General features: G+C 27.6%; 2 protein-coding genes across 2 annotated transcripts; both read right to left on the bottom strand.

Annotated features, from left to right (window-relative positions):
• Window positions 1-526: 526 nt before the first annotated feature.
• LOC112596753 lies at window positions 527-19,901 on the bottom strand. The gene is made up of 19 exons (XM_025342531.1): window positions 19,425-19,901; window positions 14,291-14,380; window positions 12,826-13,200; window positions 12,582-12,736; window positions 12,328-12,495; window positions 11,934-12,106; window positions 11,616-11,852; window positions 11,411-11,488; window positions 11,133-11,298; window positions 10,384-10,469; window positions 10,211-10,318; window positions 9,968-10,093; window positions 9,686-9,892; window positions 9,354-9,462; window positions 9,029-9,214; window positions 4,689-7,714; window positions 3,403-3,593; window positions 2,593-2,704; window positions 527-1,127 (listed from the first exon to the last, which is right to left on the bottom strand). The coding sequence occupies exons 2-19, from the start codon at window positions 14,362-14,364 to the stop codon at window positions 906-908; spliced, it is 5,799 nt and encodes a 1,932-aa protein (XP_025198316.1). The 5' UTR covers window positions 14,365-14,380; window positions 19,425-19,901; the 3' UTR covers window positions 527-905.
• On the bottom strand, window positions 16,620-25,030 carry LOC112596772. The gene is made up of 4 exons (XM_025342553.1): window positions 24,920-25,030; window positions 22,427-22,633; window positions 18,034-18,237; window positions 16,620-16,803 (listed from the first exon to the last, which is right to left on the bottom strand). Exons 1-4 carry the CDS (start codon window positions 25,028-25,030, stop codon window positions 16,666-16,668), a joined length of 660 nt encoding a protein of 219 aa, XP_025198338.1. The 3' UTR covers window positions 16,620-16,665.
• Between the last annotated feature and the right edge of the window lie 540 nt (window positions 25,031-25,570).

Below are 25,570 nucleotides of genomic sequence, written 5' to 3' on the forward strand. Positions count from 1 at the left end.
CTGTAGTCAATCGTTTGAAAATTAAAATGTTGCGTTTTTCTAAGTAAAACTTCAGCAAATTTAAAATAGTTTTTCAATCATACGTTTATTAATTAATTACAAAATAATATATCTAGAGAAGCAATGTCCTGTTAAATATTAGAAAGCTCACCCCTCGCCACTGTTTGGCGTATAGTATACGCGTCTATGTTATCTGTATTCTGTTATACAATAATTATTACTTTGATTTGAATAGTTTTCCAAAAATAATTATTTTTAAAGTAACAAAACTATATACTTTGTTGACTAATTATCATATTTTGTATATAGGCAATAGAAGAACCTACAGACGTTTTAATACTAATGAATGTCGATTAAAGCAAACATCGTTCTGGAACAAAACGTGCCTCAAACATAAAACTCACATCCATCATTATACACTAATATACATAAATGCATTACTTGCTTTGCTATGAATCTGAAATAAATTAAAAAAGTTCTATTGTCAATTTTTAAGATTATTTTTATTATCACATTAAAACGTTACGCGTAGGTATCCGTTTTTCAATACACTTTTGGATATCACAAAAAAAAAATAATAATAATTAAATACATAAAAAAAAAATAACAAATTAACATGTAAGTATAATAGTTGTGTATAGGTATAATATAGGTATGTACAGAATAAATAAATAAATAAAAAAGAATACCGATAGTGATTTGCTGTCAGTCGCACCTACGACTCGTAAGTATACAATATTACGAAATCGCGGACTAGTAAATCGTATCTGTAAGATAGGCGAACAGTACGATAAAAAAAAAACGCTACAATATAATAAACGAGCGCGAAAAAAAAAGGTAACAGGTATAAAAATATTGACGAATGGAAATACAGTTACTTCCAAAATCCGAAGCCCCGAACGCGATCAACTAAAGTCCAACGAAGTCTTCGCTTTGACGCGCTTCCGACGGAACTGCAGATCGCCGGAACTGTCACTGCTGTCCGTACTCTGTGGCGACAATATGCGTTTCCGCTTTCGCGACGGCGGCGGCTTGGACGGCCGTTCGTCCGACGTCCGATGTGCGCTCGTGTTGGTCGTCGACGACGTGTAGTTCAAATCCGATGCGTCTTCCACACAAAACGAATCCTGTCCACGGACAATAACGAACATTGATTAAAAAGTAAAAACCAATCACTATATTATTATCATCATTGGGTACCTATCTAAGTTAAATAATTTCATTCACTAATGCCGGGTCACATAAACACATTTTAATGAATCTATATGTGAGCTAATATAGACTCAGTATATGTCTGGCCCACTCGGCTACCCGACCCTTAGATAATTTTCAATATTGAGCCAATATTTAAACGATAAAATGTGTATTTAAATCACCTATATAAATCTTGACTAGGAAATTTCAAATTCTTTTTGAACTAACGACACCATAAACATATAAATAAAGATGAAACTATTAACAATAAATTAGAATCTTCTAGCAATAAATTAAATAAACCGCTGTTTAAATAATAATTTAGAATTTATTTAATTAATACTATTTATGCTTATCGATTTTTTTCTATTTTATATGCACAAATTAAAAAAAGAAGTATGTAAGGCATTATGGATTATAATTTTCTTTTAATAATATTATAACAATAAATAATTGTATAAGTCATGATTTTGTTTTAAATGCATTTTACTGTGATGTATTAAATGATAGTTAAAATATATTTCTTAAGTTTGCACACAATACCTACGCCCCGTCAGATCCTATTAAAAATTACTGTGAAAGGAGCCAGACTGACATTCAATTATTAGCCCATTATGATTATATGTCGTTTATTAACATAATTATATTATTTTTAGTTCATTAAATTCATTAATTTTTATGGAACTTTAATTTATACTCAACAATGTTAGTAAATATATACACGACTGAACGACTGTGGTGGGATAGTACCTAATTAAGTTACAAATCATGCGAAAAGCGCCATGAGGCTAACTGAAAAGTATTCACTACATAGTGAATCGAATTTCATTACGATATTATAATATCAATAATATTAACAAACGTTTCAAAGATTAAAATATTTGTGTTTTGGTTTATAACGAAATAAATTAAATACAATTTTTGTTATGGAAAAAAAATAAATCTTTTCATACAAATAAAACCAAATAGTTTTAATTAAACATAATTTTATTATGATTCTATGCATAAAATCATACAAGTAAACAACCTTCTAAACCGGCGGTTCCCAAACTTTTTCCTATCGCGGCACATTATTATTAGTTATTAAAAGTCACAACACACTTTGGATAAATATTATTTACTTATCGAATAATAGGTATATAATGATGTCGGGCAGTGCCGGCCCAAGTTATTATAGCGCCCCGGGCGAATTTTTAGAAGGCGCCCTTAAAAATGTAACTTAAATAATATTTTTATTGTTTTAGACAATTTATTATTGTAGATGATTATTGATTACAAAACAGTTACCTAACCTAACCTACACCACGACATGCCCGAATTTTATTGAATTTTTGTGACGTTCGTTTTATAATAAATATGGATAAGTTTTTAAATATAAAAAGAAAGCTTAACGATTACCTCTACATAGTTATCCATATTCCGGTCGTCCATCTGAGAGTAAACATCGATGTTGTAATGATGTCCCGTCAGCTGAGGTATCTTGAAAACTCCACGAACATTAGTCTGATTCCTGAAGAAGAATTTCTAAATTAACTATATAACAATTATTACCTTTTGCTAAGTCAATTTCTTATGACTCTGTCGTGCAACGCATCTAATCAAATAAGCGATCAAACCCAAATACAACTATTATAAATTTGTGGAGGGGATGTAAGGTGCTAAAAATGATAATAAGTCCTTTCAAAAATTAAACATATTAAATGTTTATAAACAACTAAAACAGAACCAAATATTTTGAAAATTATAACATTAAAAAACAATTCTAATATGCATATTATCTATTAAAATTTTAAGTATCATTTTTTAATTACAACAAAAAACAAAACCAGTTTTTTAATTTATTTCAGTTATTTTAAAAAGTAAATGGAAGTTAATGCTTTTGACAATAATACCAATTTATTAGCAGTAATCACCATCAGTGACTAAGTTAAAGATAAAAAAGTTTGTACTATTCTGGATAAGATGGCGAATAACACGAAAAATAAACAAATTGTTAAACAAAAAATTCATTTTAATGCAAATACTCAGAATCTAAAACATATTTATGACAAAAATCTTCTTTTTTTTTTAATGTCCAATAAGTAAAAAATTGTATAAAATTTATACAATCTCAGTACTGATTATACTGAATTTTATTTTTGTTTGCACGTACATCCAATAACGGCTTAAAATAATATGAAATATTAGAACACTATATGAGACACATACTTGACCGATTGTAAATACTGTTTGGTCATGCTCTTTGACGGATCGGACTTTTCGTGGTCGTCATCGATGAAACTAGAATCAAAATCATTTTCATCGTCGTCATCGTCGTTGTCAGAGCTAGTCGTGCTTTGGATGTTTCCATCGCCGTAGCAATTGCTGACATCAGCTTCATCATCGATGAACAAGAGTTTCTACATCAAATGAAATAAAGTCAATAATACGATAATAATATACTCATATTTAAAAAATTCAAGTGGCAAAATTTAATTTGTACAACAATAATTTAAATAAGTCTAAAAAAATTATAAATATAATAAATACAGTGAAAATCTTAAATCCCAGATGAAGTACTTGAGTGTTATATATATTGTTTTATGTAACCTATCGGTTAATGTCGTAAGTGTAATCATTAATTAAAAATTTCACACAGTTAAGTATTAATAATGTTATCCAAACTATTAGATCCTTTCGGTAAAGGTACACAAGCATTAATCAATTTCTATTGTAGATAGAATCTGTAATTAATAAATATATTTTTTTAACTACCTACTAAGTTAAAATAATAAACTATTACTTTTACAAATCGACAAAACAGTTAAATATTGCAAATAATGTTTAAACATAATCCTTGAAAATATATTTTTAAAAACCGTTTTACCGATTTTTGAGTATACTATATGATAAAGGAAATCTCTATAATACATCCGTATTGTGTAAAAATTTTAATTCATTATTCAACGAATACGGAAAATATTTCTTTCCAAAAATAGTGATACGTATGTTTAAACACAACATTAATCTAATCTTCAAAAGCTCATACAAAAAATAATATCAATGTATTTTTGATATATTAAAATGTCTTTAAGAACAACGTATGTAAAACCTTGTATTTTATTTCCGAAATCTCCCAACAGAGAAACACACATTTTATAGACATGAACCGAAAAAAAAACTTAGAAGAGTCGAAAAGTTAAAATGTTAATAGCTCAAAATTAATCTAAACATTTTTGAAGTTTCACAACACGAAATTGTTTCTACTGAATGCAAATGTTACATAGTTCCGTTTTTAAGACAGCGACAACACGTGCAAGATGTGTCCTCTCAAGTAACGAATAAATTATATTATTATTATTATGATACTCCTACAAATTATAGGTATATCTATTTTTTATAAACCTTATTATAGACCGATTCGGAAATCTTGTGATTAAATTAGCGCTACAAACGGTGTAATTAGTCAGACAATAATATTATTACTTGGCAGTAACAAGTACATAGGTACTGACCTTTTTCGGTTTCGGTCGTCGTTTTTTCTTGACTCGGCGGCGTGGGGTAGTCATCTTCTCGTCCCGGCCATGGCCGATGAAAGCGTCCGAGTCACTGCTGGACGTCAACAGAGAGTTGACCGTTTCTTCGGCGGCAGTAGTAGCTGCAGCGGTAGTGACGGTTTCTCGTGGTCGTTGTTTGGGGTGCAAGGGAACTTTGGGGGTAGACTGCGAGAACTGAGGACGTCGCCGCGGCCTGTTCGGAGGATTTATGGGCGACATATCGTTAGCTGGACTTCGGTCGCTGTCGACTTTTCTTTTGAGCATCGTCGACGTTAAACTGTTATCGGTCTGTCGTTTGAACGCCATCGACGTCGATCCGTTATCGACCTGTCGTTTGAACGCCATTGACGTCGACCCGCTGTCGACCTGTCGTTTGGTCGCCGTCGCCGTCGATCCGCTGTCATCCTGTCGTTTGGTCACCGTCGCCGTCGATCCGCTATCGACCTGTCGTTTCAATGTCATTGTCGTTGTATTCCTCTTCATGCTCAAGCCCGGTTTAAGAAGGTCAGCAAGACGTGCAGCTTTCATGATGTTGAAGGGCATCATGCCGTTGTCGTACGTCTGTATGGAGTGGCCGACACGCTTTGTCACGTCGTCTTTAGGCGCTGATTTCGCTGCCGGAGCGGCAGGCGGTGAAGGTAGTCGGGCTGCCGCCTCCGTCCGGTCGCTGTCCCGTTGTTTCTGCGTAAAATTATCTGCATCGCAAACGTCTCCGTGTTTTTGCGTGAAGACATCTGCAGCAGCATCAACTCCGTCGTTGTAATCGATGAACATGAAGTCCATGTCGTCGTCATCGTCGAGCAACTGCACCAGACCACTGCCGCCGATACGAGCGGTCCCGAAGCCGTCGGTCGACAACCTGTCTTTTGGAATCGGTCGACAGGCGGAGGACGCAGTCGCGGTACGCGAAGAGCTAGGTGACTGCGATGACAAATCAATGACTTCCACGGCGCGATCGGCGCGAACTTGACTCGTCAGTTTTGTCTGAACGACCTTCTTTGGTGGTCTACAACTGAAAAATTCTGGAGAACTTTCTATGGAAATAACGTCGTCATCAACGTCGATGAGGTCAGCAACCTCCGGGCCATTCGAGTCTGCCACGCCCACCTTTTCACCGACCGTTTTTACTTCGATTTTTTCGTTATAGTCTTCGGTGTATTTATCAGTTCGTTGGCTCTTAAACAGTGTGCCATAGTCGAGTTTGCTTGAACGTCCAACTGTTTTTACCTTTGGCTCAACACCACTCGCGATGGGACTCTTCCGATCATCGTTTTCAATCGATCGACCGACGTTCGACTGTTTGGCAGATATTCTATCACTTCCGGCCGTTTCCATACCCGTGGCAGCCCTCTGACCCTTGACAAGTTTTTCAAAATCAAGGTTCCCCATCACTTCATCGTCTTTATTCTGATCGTCGTCGTCGATGTGGAGTACATCACGATCGACAGCACTCGGGACTCGAGCTTTTGTGTTTCTAACCATAAAATCTTCAATGTAACCGTTGGATCTTTGGCTCTTAAACAATACACTGTAGTCTATCTTCCTGTTTGACGGGTAACTGGATGTCTCGCCCTTTTGTCCACCACCACATACGATAGGACTTTTCCGACCACTATTAATGATCGATCGATCGATGATCTGTCTTTCGGCAGCGATGTCTTTTTCCATACGGATTTCAGATCTCTGACTATCGTACAGTTTTTCGAAATCAATATTCCCCATGAGTTCGTCGTCTTCATCTTGGTCATCGTCACGTATAACGGCTTTTTTCACGATGTCCACAATTGAATGGTTATCGTTGACGTCGTCGTTAAAATGACGTACCACTCGCTCGTCTGCATTTGATGAACAAACACGAGATTTCGGATCCCTAGCCATAAAGTCTTCGATGTACCCGTTGGATTTATGACTCTCAAACATTACACTGTTGTTTATTTTCTCGTTATGGCCCATCTCGGATTTTTTACCACCGTCGCTACACACGACTGCCAAATGATTGGCTTTTGGTCTTTCAGCGCCGATTTCTTCGCTGTACTTTTCGATAAACCTGTCAGCCCTTTGGCTCTTAAATAATTCTTCGAAATTAAGATTTCCCATGACTTCGTCATCTACATCTTCATCGATGTCTGGTACGTCGGTTCTTGTCGCAATATCCATTGATGAATTATCGTCGTCTACATAGTGTACGAGTTCACCATCGCCATCATCAGTAAGCGGCTTTTTAGAAAGATCCGTATTCTTCGTCATGAAATCATCGGTGTGCTCATCAGCCGATTGACTTTGGCACAGATCTATGAAATCAAGTTTACTTAAACGGCTGTTTTCGATGGTTTTCGTCTTGTGGCTACCGTTACAAACTGCGGACGTTCGCATACCAATCGGTCGCATAATAGTAGACTGGTCAGTGTGTCCGTCGAATACGTCTCCAAAGTCTGCATTTTCCGTATAGTCATTAATATTGTGAGCTGCAGATGTGCTAGCCACTTGTGAACCACCTAGTTGTACATTTTCGTTTAATCGGAACGAATGATCGGCGTTTCTCATTGGCTGATCGTTTTCGCGGATCATACGCTTTTCATTTACCGATGGACCTTTAAACATCTGGCCAAAGTCGGTCTGCCTCATAAACATGCCATTCGTAGGTTCACTGTCAAAAAGTCCATTATCACATTGATCACGATCAGTAAACAAATTTAATAGTTCCAAAAACGGACTATTCATCACTACAGTATTGGTCTGAACACACGACTCCAGCCATTCGTTAAATAGTTTTTCTTCGTCAACAAAGCGGTCTAAAATCCTATCGGTTACACTTACACCGTGCGCATTGATATCGGGTGCATTATAATCATTATAATCATTGAAATTGTGTTCGCAATCAACATTTGTAATTTTTTCTTTAGGCAATCCGACTTCTTTACAGTCATTATCATTTGCATTTAATTCGATAATTTTTCGTTTTTTAGATCTTCTTTTTGGTTTATCTGAAATATAATTTCAATTTTATAAATAGATACCTATATACTTTTCTTTTCAATAACTTATTCCGCTAGAAAAATTATTAGTTTATTAACCACGAAATTCTTCTATCACGAATCACTCATTACTCCAACATCAATTAACGCTTTAGAAAATATTTTTTTCATATAATTCCCAGTCAAAATAAAACAAAAAATTTTATCATTTTTTTTTCCTTTTTTGAATGACAACATACATTTTTAATCATAAATTCTAAAGCAGATTAGAGTACTTGATTCATAAAAATCGAAATTCAGATAAGTAATTTATGAGTAGTAAGTATTTAATGTTTAGATTAGCGAAGTAGAGTAGTAGTTTATAGATTTTTAAATAATGAGTGGTTCATAATCAAAAACTCACCCTGTACATATTATAGCTTAACTATAAACTAACGTCTATTAACTTATCATGGATCATAGTTAAAAACGGTAAAAAAACATTACATCAAAGTTTAACAACGCATAAAACTATACAACATAATTATTACTACATCGCTAAATATTACATATCAAAATTGAAAACAAAACCAAATCAAAAAAAATACAAATTATTCATTAAAAAAGTTCAGTATCATCAAAATTAACTATTTACAAAAATACGCGAAAAATAAAAAATTAAAGTCAAAATCAATCAACATTACAATGCCCAGAATTTGCTATAATTATATATATATTTATTTATTTATCAATATATGTTAATTATATAATGTACAAAGTATCAATAGGTAGCCATTTGGAGAAAGTAAATCTTAAATTAGGCAATTATTATATTAATATAATGAGAAATAGTGTACACTAAAACATATTTTATTATGTTTATATATGTCCTTTTAAAGAAATTAAATATTTAATGTGTCAAGTGTATGACTCTATCACATAGTAAGAAATGGAAAAAAATATGTTAAACATATTAATGTTACTCATAAAAAAAAAAAAAAATATGCATGTATAAAAAAAGTTCTTTTAACAATTATTTTAAGGACAAATCATTGCCATATTAACAGTGGTGCCTAGATTAAATAACAAGGTAAGCCTCAAGTTTATAATCCGTAGGAATTCTCACTTGCATTTTACCTTGGTTCATAGTATTTTTGGCTCCTGAAAAACTCAAGTTGCTATGCCTAGATAATTATATAATATAAATTGTCCTAGTGTCATATAAATTATCCTAGTGAAATGAGTTATTGAAAAGAAAAAAAATTATTAAAGCAATAATCAAAAATTAATCATAATTTTAAAAAAATAACTGATGATTAATGTTATGCTCTACAAGAATTATACCTATGTTATTTTGGAAAACATCAAGTCCTTCTTCTCCGTCTTCATTGACTTTGTTTTGATCATCATTAGGTTCTGCATATTGCATAATATTTTGAACTCCTTTTTTCTTGCCTTTTAGTTTTTTTTTTTCTGGGAACAACTCTTTTGATTCTTTTACATGAATCATTAAACATTGTGGATGGATATCTAATTAACATTTTAAATTTTTAAATTTTATTGTTCAATAAACCTACCACATAAAATTGATACTTAATTACAAACGGTTAATATTATTCATTTCAATATATTTGTCAAATATTTACTATTCACAGTATAAGATACTCACGTTTTGGCACCAATCTTGGTCCTCCTGGAGCCAATTTTGAAAGTATTGCTTTGCTTTTTAACATTTTTACTACAAGTGTTTTGCTAGAAGAAACACTAGAATTATATTTCTAAACAAAAAATAAAATTTAATATTTAGAAATTATTTTAATCATTCTTTAATATGTTTAGTCGTATATACTAAAATAGCAATTATACTTGTAATAATAATAAATAAAGATAATCAAATAAAAATTAATATTTCAAATTTCCAACATCAACCAATTTAATTTTACATGCCTTTCCACAAACAAAGTAAATAAACATAAACTTAAAATTGTACAAAATATTTACAATTTGTTCTTTTCCTTCAGTCAGTAAAGTAATACATTTGCCTGATCTTTTACGACCAGTTCGGCCGAGTCTTTGAACAAATTTAATTGGAGATTTATTGGCTTCCAAACAAATGATTAGGTCGACTTCCCCAATATCTAGACCTTCTTCAGCAACACTTGTAGCAATTAATACATTAAAATCTCCACTTTTAAATCGGCTCATCACCTACTCCAAAAAATTTAAATGTAAACATATTATGCAATGATTATAATTAAAACGTAATCTTTTATTATTATTTACCTCTAATTGTTTTTTTTGTGCTAGACCACCTTTTTCTTTAAGAGATTGCCCAACAAACATGACTGGTTTCACAGATGAACCAAATGTTTTTAAAAGTTCAAATACTTCTACTACAACCAACCGATACTATAAACAAAATAATTAAAAAATACTTTAATGGGTAACACAATTATGCAATTTTATGTTTAACATATTATATAAAATTACAACTGAATAAACAAATTTGAAATATAAATACTATACCTGACAGAATATTATTATTTTACTACTTGCTTCTACATGTGTATTGCCAAAATAGTTTTGAACAATTTTTTTTAACTCAAATAATTTGGGGTGACTCCAAGTCAAGTCCTATAAAAAAATTTTAATTGAAAAACAATCAAGGAAATCAAAATGAATTACTAAAAATAAATTACCTGAGAATTCAAATCATTGTTAATGCTATGCAAAAGATTTCGAAAATCAGCATCATTTGATAAACATTTATGATTTTCCTTGATTTCTAAATAAAACACAAAAATCAAATATATAATTATAACCAAGGCTCGAGACTTTATACATTTGCATGTTTGTTCGGAAAATAGATTGAAGAAATCAGATTTTATACATAATTGTTTTTTTGATATAAGGATTTCAAATTCAAAAATTTCTACTGCATATTTTAGTTTTTTTCTTTGCATGTTTATTGCAAAGATTTTTTTTTTTTATTGCATATTCTTTATATTTAAACATTTTTAATTTGATTTATAAGAAAAATGAAAAATATTAATGTAAATTTTTTTTTTTTTACGCATTATAAAAATATTATTTAGAAAACAAATGTGTAGATACAATACACTTTGTTCATTCTAATTTTATCTTATGATTTTGTCTGCAATAATGCCAAAAAGGCAATAATCAATGCTGAATGTTAAACAAATCCAAATACATCCTGTTTAACAGTTTGGTCTTTTTTTTAATATAGTATGTTTAAGATATGTTTTTTTAAAATTAATTTGTATAAGTACATCTTTTTTAATTAAAAATAAACACATATTCAAGCAGATATTTTTATATTTTTTTATGCATATGAATGTATCTTAAAAACATATTGAGGTTAAGAACATTAAGTCCTGAGCCCTGCCCTGATTATAACATATTATTTACCATCTAATACTTTAATTACCTAACGATTGTAAATAAAATACTTTGACACCATAAATGGTCAACAACTCTAAAGCATATGCCAGTGACATGCAAATAGTAAAATCATTTATCAAACATCCAACAAGAGATTTTGGCATATCACGGGCAATATTACTGGTTAAAAATTTTTGTTTGGCACCAAGTATCTGAAAAAAATAAAATTTGCATTGAACTAAAAAAATATTGAAAATACTACCAAAAAATATTAAACATTTTTTAATTTTAATATTTCAATGATATAAATAACACCATACTAACTTGAAATTTTGTTAGATTAGCAACATTTCCATTGAGGGCATGGTACTGTTTTAAACGTCTTAAGTATTTATCATAAATCTAAAATAAATTTTAATAAAATAATTTTAATGAAGACAATTTCAAGGAAAAAATATACAAGCAAACAATAATATTATTTTTTATGTGTTAAGTGAAATATCATAATAAGATGATAGACAACACTAACTTTTAAAAACTGAGTGCGAATCTCTAAAATAGTATTTGTAAGTTTCACTGGTATACATTCAACGTCCTTTTTATTTGTATACTTTGCTACATCAGGAGACTCATCAGTTCTAAACTCTAACTTTGATATGCTTAAATTTTGAATAACCTCAGAAACTGCATCTATATTAGTTCCGGGAGTAGCTGATAACCCAACAATTCTAATTACTCTGTTTTCTTCGGCTAAATGTTTTAAGACCTGTAAAACAACATTCAAGTTAATATTTCTTAAAATCGTATAAATATTTAATAGTAATTTGTATAGTATTTAATTAATAACCTGAACATAAGCATAATCTTTGGTAGCTCGATGTGCTTCATCAACGATAATACATCTGAATGTATGTGATGGACATTTATTAAGACTCAAATCATTAGCCAGAACTTGTGGTGTAAGAAAAAAGACTCTGTACTTATTCCATGCTAAGTATCTTTGTTCAGGCGGGATATTGCCTAGAATTTAATTAAACATCATTGAATATTTTATTATTTACATAAAAAATCAACATGAATAGGTAAATGTGTGAAATGAAATTTGAAATAAATAATATAATATCACAAATAACTAAAATAAATTATCTCTAGATATTCTTAATAATGTTTTTATCGCATAAAAATGAAACGTTAAATTTTAAAAATGAATAATAAAATACTCTGAATTGATCACAACTAACCAGTCATTTCAAACGTTGTTTCCCTAGGAATACCCATTATCGAGTGACATGCTTCAATTTGTTGGGCAACCAATGGTCTTGTCGGCGCCATAAATATTACTTTACCCATTGGATACCATCGATAAAAGTTGTACATGACCACGGCAGCTATGAATGTTTTCCCCATACCTATAATAATAATGGAAAAAAATTAAATCTCAATAATTTAATAATCCACTAGACAATCAAATATATACTTTATACAAAAAAAATACCTGTAGGCAAGCTGACTAGAGTATTATTAAATAAAGCTGTTTTGATGATTGCCATTTGATATTCTCTGACTGGAAAATTTGAAGGATACACATAATGTGAGCCGGACGATAAATGAAAACCCTTAGCATCCGATTCTTTATAGAAAATTGCTGGTCTAGAGAATGAATCAAGTATATTAAGCAATAATATATTGAACAATTTAAATTTAAAACGATTAAATGCATATATTTTTAAGTTACTCACGAGCTAATAATGTTGACATTATTCTGTACTGGCGCTGAATTTATTTCTATAGATAATTTTTCAGTTTGATTTTCTAGTACACAATTAGTTTTTTCATCACAGACTTTATTATTTTTAGGTTTTGTAAAAAAATGTGATAATCTGCTTTGGACAACTGTACATTTTTTAGGTGATTGGCATAAGTCTATTACTTCTGGTGAGGCAACCCTACTTAATTTAGGTACATAATTTGTGGTAATAGACTGTTGTGGTTCTTTATTCTCCACAATAGACTGTGTAGGAAGTACTTTGTTCACATCAATAGAATGTATAGGTCGTGTAGAAGGTACTTTAATATCAATGGATCGTAACGGTACTTCCACTTCATTGTAATGTCTATAAAACAAATATGTGTTAATATAAATATTAATGAAGAAACAAATCTCTTTATTTATTTTTTATAATTAAATATTATTGTATCAAATTGGATCTATATTTGTATTTTGGTAAGTTACAAGTAAAAACTTTCTAGTACTTTTCAAAATAATTGGAAAAACTAATAAAAATTAATATTGTCTGGTTGTTGTAATTCAAAAATGAACAACTGTAGATACTTCAAATGCTCACTAAATATTTATTAAAGAATTGTCTAGTCATTACAGCAACATTTTATTATCTTGTGTTGAAAATACAAATTTTGATCAAAGCAATTAATATCTTAAACATGTAGTATTATTTTTAAATTAAACATACACCATTATTTTTTAATTTTAATACCTAAATCTTTAAATTGTAATACAAGAAAATTGAAAAATCAAATTATGATTTATGATTTTTTTATTTTTTTTTTTTTTTGGAAATCAAAAAAATATTAAAGAAAGCAACTAGAACTTAAAAATTTCTGCCATAACAGTCATTAAATATATTTTTGTTAAATATATACAATCATTTTTTTGAAATTTTAAATTAATTTTTAACTATCTCTATCATGAACGCCGTTTTATCAAGGCACATTTTTATTAAAATTAATAACAATTATATATTACAATAATAACATGATATACTAAAATATTTTTGGAAAAAAATGGTTCTACCTATCAATGAAATAGAAACCACTATATAAATAAATTATAAAATTACCTTAAAAATAAAAGTTGGCACATCAATACCATTTAAAATCATTTTTTGTACACAATTATTTAATTAAAATTTAATATATCAATAAATTCATGACAGCATAACATTTTTCTAATCAATGATGAGGTACAATTTACACCCACTACCTACACAACAAAGCGAGGTTCATGCGATTCAAGTAAACATTATACTTGCTATGTGTAATATTTGAACATGCAATACATTGATAAACAAAATATATACCTAATTAATAAGTGATACAATAATAAATTATCTAATTTTTCAATCCAATAAACAATTATGTAAAAAGAAAAAAATGTTAATTAGTTTTTTTTTTTTTTTAATTTACCTTAAACTTTCTTCTAATACAGAAGCTAATATTTCATCATCTTCAACTAAAAAATGGTCATTCGCATTAGACATATCAATACTTAGTTACCTACAAAAAAAAAAATAAAAAAATATTTTAAAATTTTTAATCATAATTATTTTTAAAAATCAAGACAAATTAAATTACAAACATACAAAATACTACAAAATATCAAATTTTTTTTTTTTATTATTATTTAGTAGAATAAGTACCTAACTCTTCGATAACTTTTTCATAGATAAATATTTATTAATTAATAAAACAAAACATTTAAAAAATGTTTATTCAATATAAGTATATAATTTATAAATTATAATCATACATAAAAATATATTGCATATAATTATTATGATACCTAAACTTTTCAAAAACAGGTAAGCGGCGTATATAGAAGCAAAACTAAGTGGAGGTCTCTTGTACTTTATAATAGATAAAACAAAACATATAATGTGATAAATTTTATTTGGAATTAATGTGAAATAATATCAATAATAAACAAAATATATATTAACTATCCCAGCCTAGCAATGTTTTTAAAAGTGTTAATAGGCAACAACTAAATATCTACCCACCCCACTTAAAGTATTTATTTTTTTACACTGTTATATAAATATTAAATATACAACATAACTTTCTTAAAGTAATAATATAATAGTTTAATTTAACGAAATGTATTAAATATTAAATCGATATTTACAAAATATCATCACAATCAAAAAATGTTTCAATACATTAGTTATAACTAATATTCAAATATGCACACTCACTCTCGAAAACTGTCTGGTTGTAATACAACCAGCTTCAATAAATTAATTAGTTTCTTTAAATCACTAAAATGATTTTAAAACTAGATTTGAAATAAAAATTTGCATTTCATAAATTTAAAAGTTTTTGATAATTATTTTTTACTTAAAGGAAACTTTTAACTACTAGTCATCCATTAGATCGGACATGTCAAACACACAGCCCTCAACTAATATTTTTGTGGCCTATAGTTACCAATATTAATGAACAAAAAAAATAATAATAATAAAATATTAATGCCATGTGACAACTATCTTGGATTCTTAGAGAATGGTTTATTTGGTATACATTATTTTACTATCTTTTCTTCTGATAAGCTAACCATTTTTAATTTAGTTGTAAAACTATTCAATATATTTGCCCCACATAATACTTTGAGTTTGACATGACTGTATTAGAATATTAGATAATGATTTTCAAAGATCAAATTTTAGAATTTGTACTAAATTTATAAATAATTCAAAAATGTTGAAATTGTTCTTATATTATAAGTTTAGTTCAATTAAAAATCAGAATTCAATTCAACATAAATAAATAACTTTATGTTAAATTTAACAATAATATATTCAAATAATATACATTCTTAGATAATATCATATATTTATCATTATATAAAACTATTATTGGAAATTAATAAGGGTTGGATGTCTGTGCACTTAAAAACTACTAAATATTCATTAAAAATCATTAATTATTAATTATATTTTGAATTTGACTTAATTAGTTTTAATAGTTAATTTTAATTCAAGACCAAATTATAAAATTCTTAACACTCATATTAAAATTTGTTTTAAACTTGTGAAATTGTTTCTATTGTTTCTATTTTAATTTGAACCTGCTGCACTTGTTTTAAATTTATATTTTTTTGATTTCAACTAATCTACAATATCATAAAATTATAAACTATGATTGAATATAATCTATAAATAGATCAGTTTTATGAATAAAAACTGATAAATAAACATAATAATAATAAGTAATAACCATAATAATTAATTTTCAAAATATGTAATACAAACGATTATCGTCTATCAACATCGTACATTATTCCTTAAGTAGGGCACATGTTGTTAAAATGCTTAGTGTGAGAAATAGCAAGTGGGGCCGACTGCTGACTTAAGACTTTTAGGCAGCAGTCTAAGGTATATAACTATTACCAATACATATAGTGTAGAAGAGTATGCAACATGGAGCAGAAACAGACAATAAAACTCAAACGATCTATGCGGCTATCCTCAATCCACACTCACAGCTTGTCAAATCTACCTGGATCGGTAACCCATATTCTATATATATAATTACAAATTAACAGTTAAACCTAATATACATTACATTTATAACACTGTGCTTTATGGTATATTGTATATTGTAACATTATATTATATATAAATAGATGTTTGTACAAATGATATGTGCATAAACAATAAATTCCAATTTTTATTCATAACAAATTAAAATACTTTGATGTGATTCAAATATATTTATTAAATTATTTTAACAGTAGATACTATACATAGTTTTATAATTATAATTTATGAAATAAATAAGTCTTAAGAATGTTTATTTTTTTTTCTGATAATACTGCTTATTACAGGACGAGTAGAATCAGTCAATGGGACTGGCTTTAATCCATACTTGGAGATTCCATCACGAATTTCATACTCATTCAGGTCATTTGTAGAAGTGTCCTATAAACAATATATTTTACATAATATTGAATAGAAAATTAATTATTATTAACAACATTCTAAAATTTTCAAAGTTAACTTTAAATTAATTAAAATATCATTAATAAAACACTTTCAACAAGCTTCCAATTTAAGGTTTACTGCAATTATATGTTCTACCTAACATATTCATTATTCATATTTTTATCATGAGTCTTTTATTATTTCAAAAACTATTACATTTTTGAAAATTATGTTTTTTGTATAGTTAATACAATTATTTTGTCCATAAAACAATAATTTTTTTCTATTTGTAATATTTTTTTTTTAAAGTTATTTTACTTATTTATATGACAACACATATTTTTAATTTTATATTCCAAAGCAAAAAATTATATGGAGTATTTTGATATGTATAAATTCAATAATAGACGAGTAGTTTATGAGCTACAAGAAATTAAAAAATAAATAAGTGGAATAGTAGACCAAAATTTTTTACAGATACCTTTGTATTACTTCACTAAAAATATACATTTTTTAGAAAATATTAAATATATTAAAAATATATTATTAAATATATTAAATATATTTTTTTATTACTTACAATTACATAAAAAAAATTTAAACACATTAAGTATTTTTGAAATGATGAGTGTTTCATCATTAAAAAAACCCTTGGTATACATAAGTAATAACTAATCACTAATGAATATAGTTAAGCAATGTTTTAAATTTGATTATAACTAGAATATCTATATCAATAATATTATTTATTATACATATAGTACATATTCTGTTTTTACCAGGTCTTAAACTTTTAGATGATGCATAAATATTACGTTGGAAGGTACCAAGTGGTTGAATGCTACTTGCTAGAATAGGTGAATGGATAAAATGACATTCTAAATTGTAAATCTTACAAATATACTAAATATGTGGTTTTTTGATTGTTGAATTTAGAATATAATCATGGAACTGGTCATTATTTCGCCCCATCTCTATTATAAAAATTTAAATAAAGGTACTGATTTTTAAAATAATGGTAGTAACTTATTTTTATTCTTTGCCCCATCAAATAAAATACACATCAGTACCACTATACATAAAATCACTTGCACTTAAGATATCAATACTAATTAAAGAAAGTAATTATTAAGTTGTATTTGTAAATAAAATATTATATTAATATCTAATATAGTAATATATACTTTTTATTTTATATAATAGTAATTTGTTTTGAAATATATTTACCATCAATTCACATTCACTACTAAATGTATCTGATTGATTGTTACATTTGTTTTGAGAATCCATTTCTAATTTTAAAAGTTTCTTAAGCAGAACATTTCTAGTTGTATTTGTAATTGGATTATTTATGCCAAAGCGAGCCAGTCTAGATTTTAAATCTGCATCGTCTAATGTGTTGCTTGATGACATAATTGTATATTTGTTTAACTGTTAAAATTAATATAAATATATTAATTATATACAATAATAAGAGTAATAATTAAATATATAGTTACTTACATAACTTTATTCATTAAAATTAATTAGAATTTTTGCAATTATCAAAATATATAAAAATTTCTGATGATGAATACTTATTTCTGAGTATATAAATTACACTATAGTTAGATAATGGAAGAATACAAAAAAAATTATTTATTACAAACCAAATTAAATTGAACAATTTGTTTGAATTTAACATTTAATCCCATTTGTAATCAAACCACATATTAGTTCAAAACAATAAACCATAAAATTGTAGAGTGACTATATTTAAAATAAAAAAATACTAAATAAATAATTTTGGATTCTTTAAAAAAACCTATAAAAATTTAATATTGCGAATAATTTTTAAATTTCTAAAAATACTATGGAGATTTTATTTACTTCTTAAATAAAATATGTCATTGGAAAGGTTAGGTAATAGTTTTAAGGGTTTCTAATTATTACACAGTACAATATGCCAATATGATATGACTCATCGCTGACAATGTACAATTGCCTACGATTTACAACACATAGTTATCACTTAACACTAATTATAAAAAAAAACTGTTCTTTTGTAATTATTTTGTTTAAAGGTTTTTACTTTAATGCACACATAATAATATGTAAATAACAACAATATTTTCTAAACATAGATAAAAAGATCCCTGTTCAAAATTTTTTTAACAAAGGAACATGATGCTTAATTAAGAGATAACTTAACGAATGATCACCCTACATAATTGTACCAAAACACTTCTGTATCAAAATATTAATATTAAAATCAAAATATTAATTTCCATAAAATTTGAAACATCAAGCCAAAGGATCAGGATATTATATCAAGCCAAAAAGAATTATTCTGATACATGAATGAAATACAAATATGTCAACAATCATAAGAAATACAGTTTCAATTAGGTATTAAAAATATACAAATACCTACACCAGATACCATTTCCAACATTGTTTAGTAATTTCATTAAATTTAAATATTATTCAAACATAACTTCATAAACGTTGTGAATTTTAAATTTAAATATTGTTGGATGTATTACTGACATGTTATGATTTCATTGAAATCGCTATTGAGTGACAAAACGTTTGAATGACAAGCATTCAATTGTAATTTTCAAGTCAAAGTAACTTACTTTTTAAAGAGCGATGTTGCCACACAAAAATTCAATAAAACGTAGTCCAAAATAAACTGGAATTACACATGAATATAATACTGGTATGCCGTAATTGTATACAATTTGTATTTTAACAATCTATTTTATGTAATACGATTACCCGTACAGTGACAACAATAAGCAAACTTCAAAGTAAAAATCAAAATTAAATTTTATGAATTTTATCACGAACGAGTTTTTATTGTTTTCAAACATTTTACCGATTGGCGATTACTTTAAAAATGAAAGAGAACATTTTGTTCTAAATGATTATTTCTTATCAGTTATCACACTTTAAGCGAGTTTTCGTGGAGCCGTGGAGGTAACGAAGCAAACATTTTTTATAGTTTAGCTGACTATTTACTGATACGGCATATAAAATATTAATATATTATAAAGTTAATTAGGTAATCGTTAAAACGATCCAAAAGAAATATTTTGTATTAAAAAGTTAAAATGTATTATCTAGAGTAGGTATCAAAAACACTTAACTGTATAGATAAAGTTGATCAGTGATAGGAGCATGTTAGTAAACATTAAACCGTTTGAACATAAAATTATCGTCAAAACAATTTTTAGCTAGGTAACTATTTGCTCACGATACCCCCATAAAACCGTGCCCAGTGTTATATAATTCAATCACGGAATAGAACCTCCTTAATTTATCAAGAAAGAGATTTTCTCAAAATTATTTTCTCGGTAAAATACTTAAAACCCCGCGGGATGTGTCATCATCGTAATCAATTGTATTCCACAGGCAATACAAAAGCAAAGATGCCTGAATATGGTAAACGAAACTATGATTTAAGTAATTCATGTATAATTCAAACTTTGTCCATAAAAAAAATGTCTAAAATCTAAAAAAATATTTAAACAACTAAACTAGAGTATGATTAACCCAATTGATAGATGGCAGCTATTTGTTGGCAGCTTACTTGTGCATGTCTGATATCGTTTTCATTTTTTCAGCTAAGAAAATTAAATGTCTGGAAAATCATTTGACCGTGACACTTTTTTGACAACAAAACTCGAATTTTAATGAATTATATGAAAGGAACTCCACTAAATAAAATTAATTATCGTTCGGCAAAGAAATTTACATAATCGTAACGTTAAAGGTTTCAATACATCTTATCACCTCCCAACAACAATTATTTAACATTCATAAAACGTTTCAAAAATATAAATAAAGTAGGTATAAAAAAAAATTGCTTTTAAATCTATTAAAAATGTAATATAAATTATGTTGAAAATCGGTAATGCTATATAATCCACAAATGTTTGAACTTAGAAAATATAGGACTTCAACCTACAAGTAGAAATTCAAAGAGCAGTTAAATTAGCACCAGTTACCAAAATATACATATTTAGCTGTTGTACGCTAAATTCAAGGAAAACTATAAAGTTAATCGATGAATAAGATTATACGGTCGCCTCTAGTAACCACGATGTGTAGATATGGTTGCCGTACGTTACATTCTAAGGCAGACATGTCAAACCCAAAGTATCAAGTGAGCCAAGTATATTGAATAGTTTACTATGCAGACCACACATAAAAATTTAACATAAATAAATAAATATTTTAAACAAATTTTTCAATTTTATTCTTTACGTTTATGAATATAGCAGATACAACTAAATTAAAAAAGGTTAACTTGTCAGAAATTAAGACAGTATAATAATGTATACCAAATAAACCATTATATAAGAATCCAAGATAATTGTAAGACGAAATTAATAATTTATTATTTCTTTTTTTTATTATTATTCATTAATATTAGTAGCCAAATGTAAACTCCTACAAGAATAACCTTTTTACCTGAATCATCATTAAATGTAAGCTCTTACACCAATAACCTTTTTACATTTTTATCTGAAAATTAAAGATACTGTAATCTCCTACATGAACATTTTTACCTAAAAAAAATAGAGTAATATTATTTAAATTCACGATTTTGGAGATGAAAAGCTCAAAAAGTTAAAAATGATCATAACTTGAAAATAATAAGTACCTATATAAAATACAAACACTTGAATAGAGCGTGTTTATACGCTGAATGACGATCCTTAAAGGCTAAGTTATATTCATGTTATATACTATAATATTATGTATTCATATTTCATATAATTCATTAATATATTTTTCCACTCACAGGATTTGCTCGGCGATCCTGTTCACTTACTGTTGAGTGCTATTTTTACATTAAATTGTGCTATATTATAGAAGTACGAGCGGTATCCTTTTTTGTCATCTTTTATAGGAGTTAACACTATATCATTGTAGGAGATTACATTACATTTGTAGGAGTTTACCATTCCCCATATTAGTAGCCGTAGGCCACAAAAAAATGAGCTGAGGGCCGCGTGTTTGACTTTGACATTGACATGCCTGTTCTAGGGAAACTGTTAAACATATGTAATATGTCTATGAAACTCACCAAAAATTTATAACGAAATAACCTAACGATATATTATATGCATTATAATAATTGTTTATTAATAACTACGATGTAAACAAAAGATACGTAAAAAATAACAATTTTTATAAAAACCAATCATTCATAAGTCAATTTTAATAAATTAAAAAAGGCACTTTAGTAATACATAACAATATTATAGTACAATCACAATTTAATGTGAGGAGTGGCCTCCATTTATGACTGAGCCAAATCTACAAATGGAAATATCTATTATTATAAGTTCTATAATTCGTGTATATACACAATACACATTATCTAAAATATATAATTTCACAGCAAATCTTAAATTTATAGTTTGTGCATAATAGCCCTTTCACACAGAATATCAATATTTGTGGCACAAATAAGTTATTTCGACAGTTTTTTTAATAAATTTTCGTTTTAATGTATCGTCCTCTTCAAAACTACCAAGTCGTATTCACACATACGTAGATATATATTAATTATTCCATTGCGTATAATAGTAAAATAAAAAAATTATATATTTTGAAATTTATTTACCATTGGTTTACACTGTTTACAGTCAAGTTTATCTGATTGATTGTTACATTTGTTTTGAGAATCCATTTCTAATTTTAAAAGTTTCTTAAGCAGAACATTTCTAGTTGTATTTGTAATTGGATTATTTATGCCAAAGCGAGCTAATCTAGATTTTAAATCTGCATTGTCTAATGTGTTGTTTGATAACATAATTGTATATTTGTTTAACTGTTAATATTAATATAAATACATTAATTATATACAATAATAAGAATAATAATTAAATATTTAGTTACTTATATAAATTTGTTCATTAAAATTAATTACATTTTTGAACTGTGAAATGTATCGATTATGATAATTATTAATGCCTATGGCTATGTATCTTACTAATAAATTACAATTAAATAACCTTGGTATATTATAAACATTGTAATAAATCGATGACTAAGATTTTAAAAGTTGTATGTCGCAAGACACATAATTTTTGTGAGTAGCGTTTACATAAAAACTGTTTTAAATTTGCCAGTATTTTAAAATATTAAACTTGTAATTAAATTTTTAAATAATATTCAACTGTTTTTATCATAAAACATACAACAAATTAATTAATTTAATAGTATTAATAAATATCTATCCATTTATACTGATTTTCATTACATTATTAAATTAATTTTTTTTTTCTATAATTAAAACTGACTTATGGTTAATATATATTTGTTTTTTCTTAGTTATTTGGCCTATAAGTTTTTTGATAAAAATGCCAAACATTTTCAATTTCTTGTTTATTATTTTACTATAGTAAAATTAATTACTTATAATACAACAATATTTCATCAGAAATTACACACGATAAAAATAAAATATGATTTCAAGTAAATATGGCCATTGGCCAATATCAAACATCATTAAAATATTAAACATTTAGTTGTATTATACTATTATGTATTAAATAATGAATGTATTACTATTGATTATTTATCATCCAGAGGTCAAAATGTAAAAAAAAAATCAAATAATTTAAATTTTTTAATTTATTTATAAAATTAAAATGAGCATGAGACATCAGTATATTTTGTTTTTGTTACATGTTTGAATTAAAAATGAAAAAAATAATATGATTAGCATTAGAAATCTACACGCTAAATTCATTAGATCATAATCGACACAATTATAAATTCTTAACTATCAAAATTCCTTAGAACTATACTTAATACACATTTAATTGCATATCTAAAGGTATTATCAATTTCATTTACTATCCTACGATGCAAGTAATGATCATCTTTGTCCTTCACTTTCTCACCACATCATGTTTTACGTAGGTAGTTATTTAATATTTGATAACGCATTTTCTCACAGTTTTTTCACAGAAATCAATGTTTGAATGTTTAATCGATCACACATAAATAAAATTGATATGCACTTACGAGGCTTAAATGCAATAATTGTTGCTGTACTTCAAAGTTCCGACATCAGTTTTGAAAGCATACACGGCAAAAGTAAAATGACGCGTAAATTTTATTGATAATAATATGTAAAATATTACAAATTTTAGATATTACGATTATATTCTAGAAATTTCTGGTTACCATGGAAATTATTTTCATACATTGTATTACATAATTTCGACTTATTTTTAAATGCTTATAATTTTATTTTACCGAACACAGTAAAATTAGTGAATTATTATTTACGTATTTTATCTGCCTTAAGGACAATATATTTGCAACATTTCCATATGAAAATCTACTCTTCAATACCTTTCTGTTGATATAATATCTGCTTTTTCCTACTATGTTATTATTGGAATAATTCAGTGGCATAGTTATATGATTTTGTTTTGTAGGGGGGGGGGGGGGTAATAAGTAATTTATTGGATAAATATAAAGTCCAAACACCACGCCACGCCATGCTTAGAGTTGCCAGATTTTAAAATGACCATTACCAAACCGGGACATCATATTAAATAACCTTTTATTTATTTTGCTTATATGATATGGAAATAAGTAGGTATATGAGTATATCCTTTAATTAAGACTCTGAGGGATTTATCCCCATCATCTCCCCTGATTACTACGTCACTGAAAATTATTCCAATTACCGATTACGATAAGTACAACAAAAAATGCTATTATATCTACTATACAATATCTAAAAGTCCAAAATCTATTGTTTTTTTTTTGTTTTTTGCAGACAAAGTAACAAATCTATTATCCAAAATGTCTAAAAATACATAGGTACTACTCACTACACTAGCTACATAAAAAAAGTATAAATTAAATTTAAAAAAAAAATGAAAATTAAAGAATTTAATCAAATAATAATAATATTTAACAAAATGATGAAATACATTTTTTTGCTTTTAACCTTTTGGCAGGTGCGCTACTGTGTATTACACGAGCAGTTATTTTTAATACAAATATTTTTTGAAAACATTTTACTTTTATTTGTATAATATTTTATGAATTTATATAGGTAGGTATATTAGTATATATTTTTATCAGTGTCAACGTTATCGTAATCGATATTTTCGTCATTAAAATCATTGTCACTATCAAAATCTCCAAATTTGTCTTCTACTTCGTCTGATAATTCTTGTAATAAATATGCAATATCAATCATACTGAGATGAAAAAAGCATTACCTTCGCGAAAAAAAACAATAATAATAAAAAATAATAAAATAATATCACAACCAGACGCGAGACGTATTTTATGCGATTGGACGGAGTTGACTGAAATATACATCAACAATAATTGGAGAAATACATAAGATAACAATTATTAAATTTTTATAAAATCTACGTTATTGTGAAATAGGAAAAACCCTAGTATTAATCGGGATACTTAGATAAAAGCTATGTCAAAAAATGTATAATTGTTGTTCAAAATGCGCATACGCGCCTGCTGAAAGGTTAATCTTATTTATATTGAAACATACTCGTATGTAGGTGCTAGGTCGTAGAACTCGTAGATATATACTATTGGCTTCTTAATCATCAATTCACATATTTTTATTTTGAATAATTATTTAGTTATTCATAGTAAAAACTGTGACAACAACTAATTATATTTTTAACATGCACACTACACATCTCGAAGTTTAGTAAGGATTTGAGCCTAATAAGTCACAATATTATAACTTACAAGAAAAAACCTGCGA

The sequence above is a fragment of the Melanaphis sacchari genome, unplaced genomic scaffold (assembly GCF_002803265.2).
Source record: "Melanaphis sacchari strain LSU unplaced genomic scaffold, SCAv2.0 Contig34_pilon_pilon, whole genome shotgun sequence".
In the NCBI taxonomy this organism is placed as follows: Eukaryota; Metazoa; Arthropoda; class Insecta; order Hemiptera; family Aphididae; genus Melanaphis; species Melanaphis sacchari.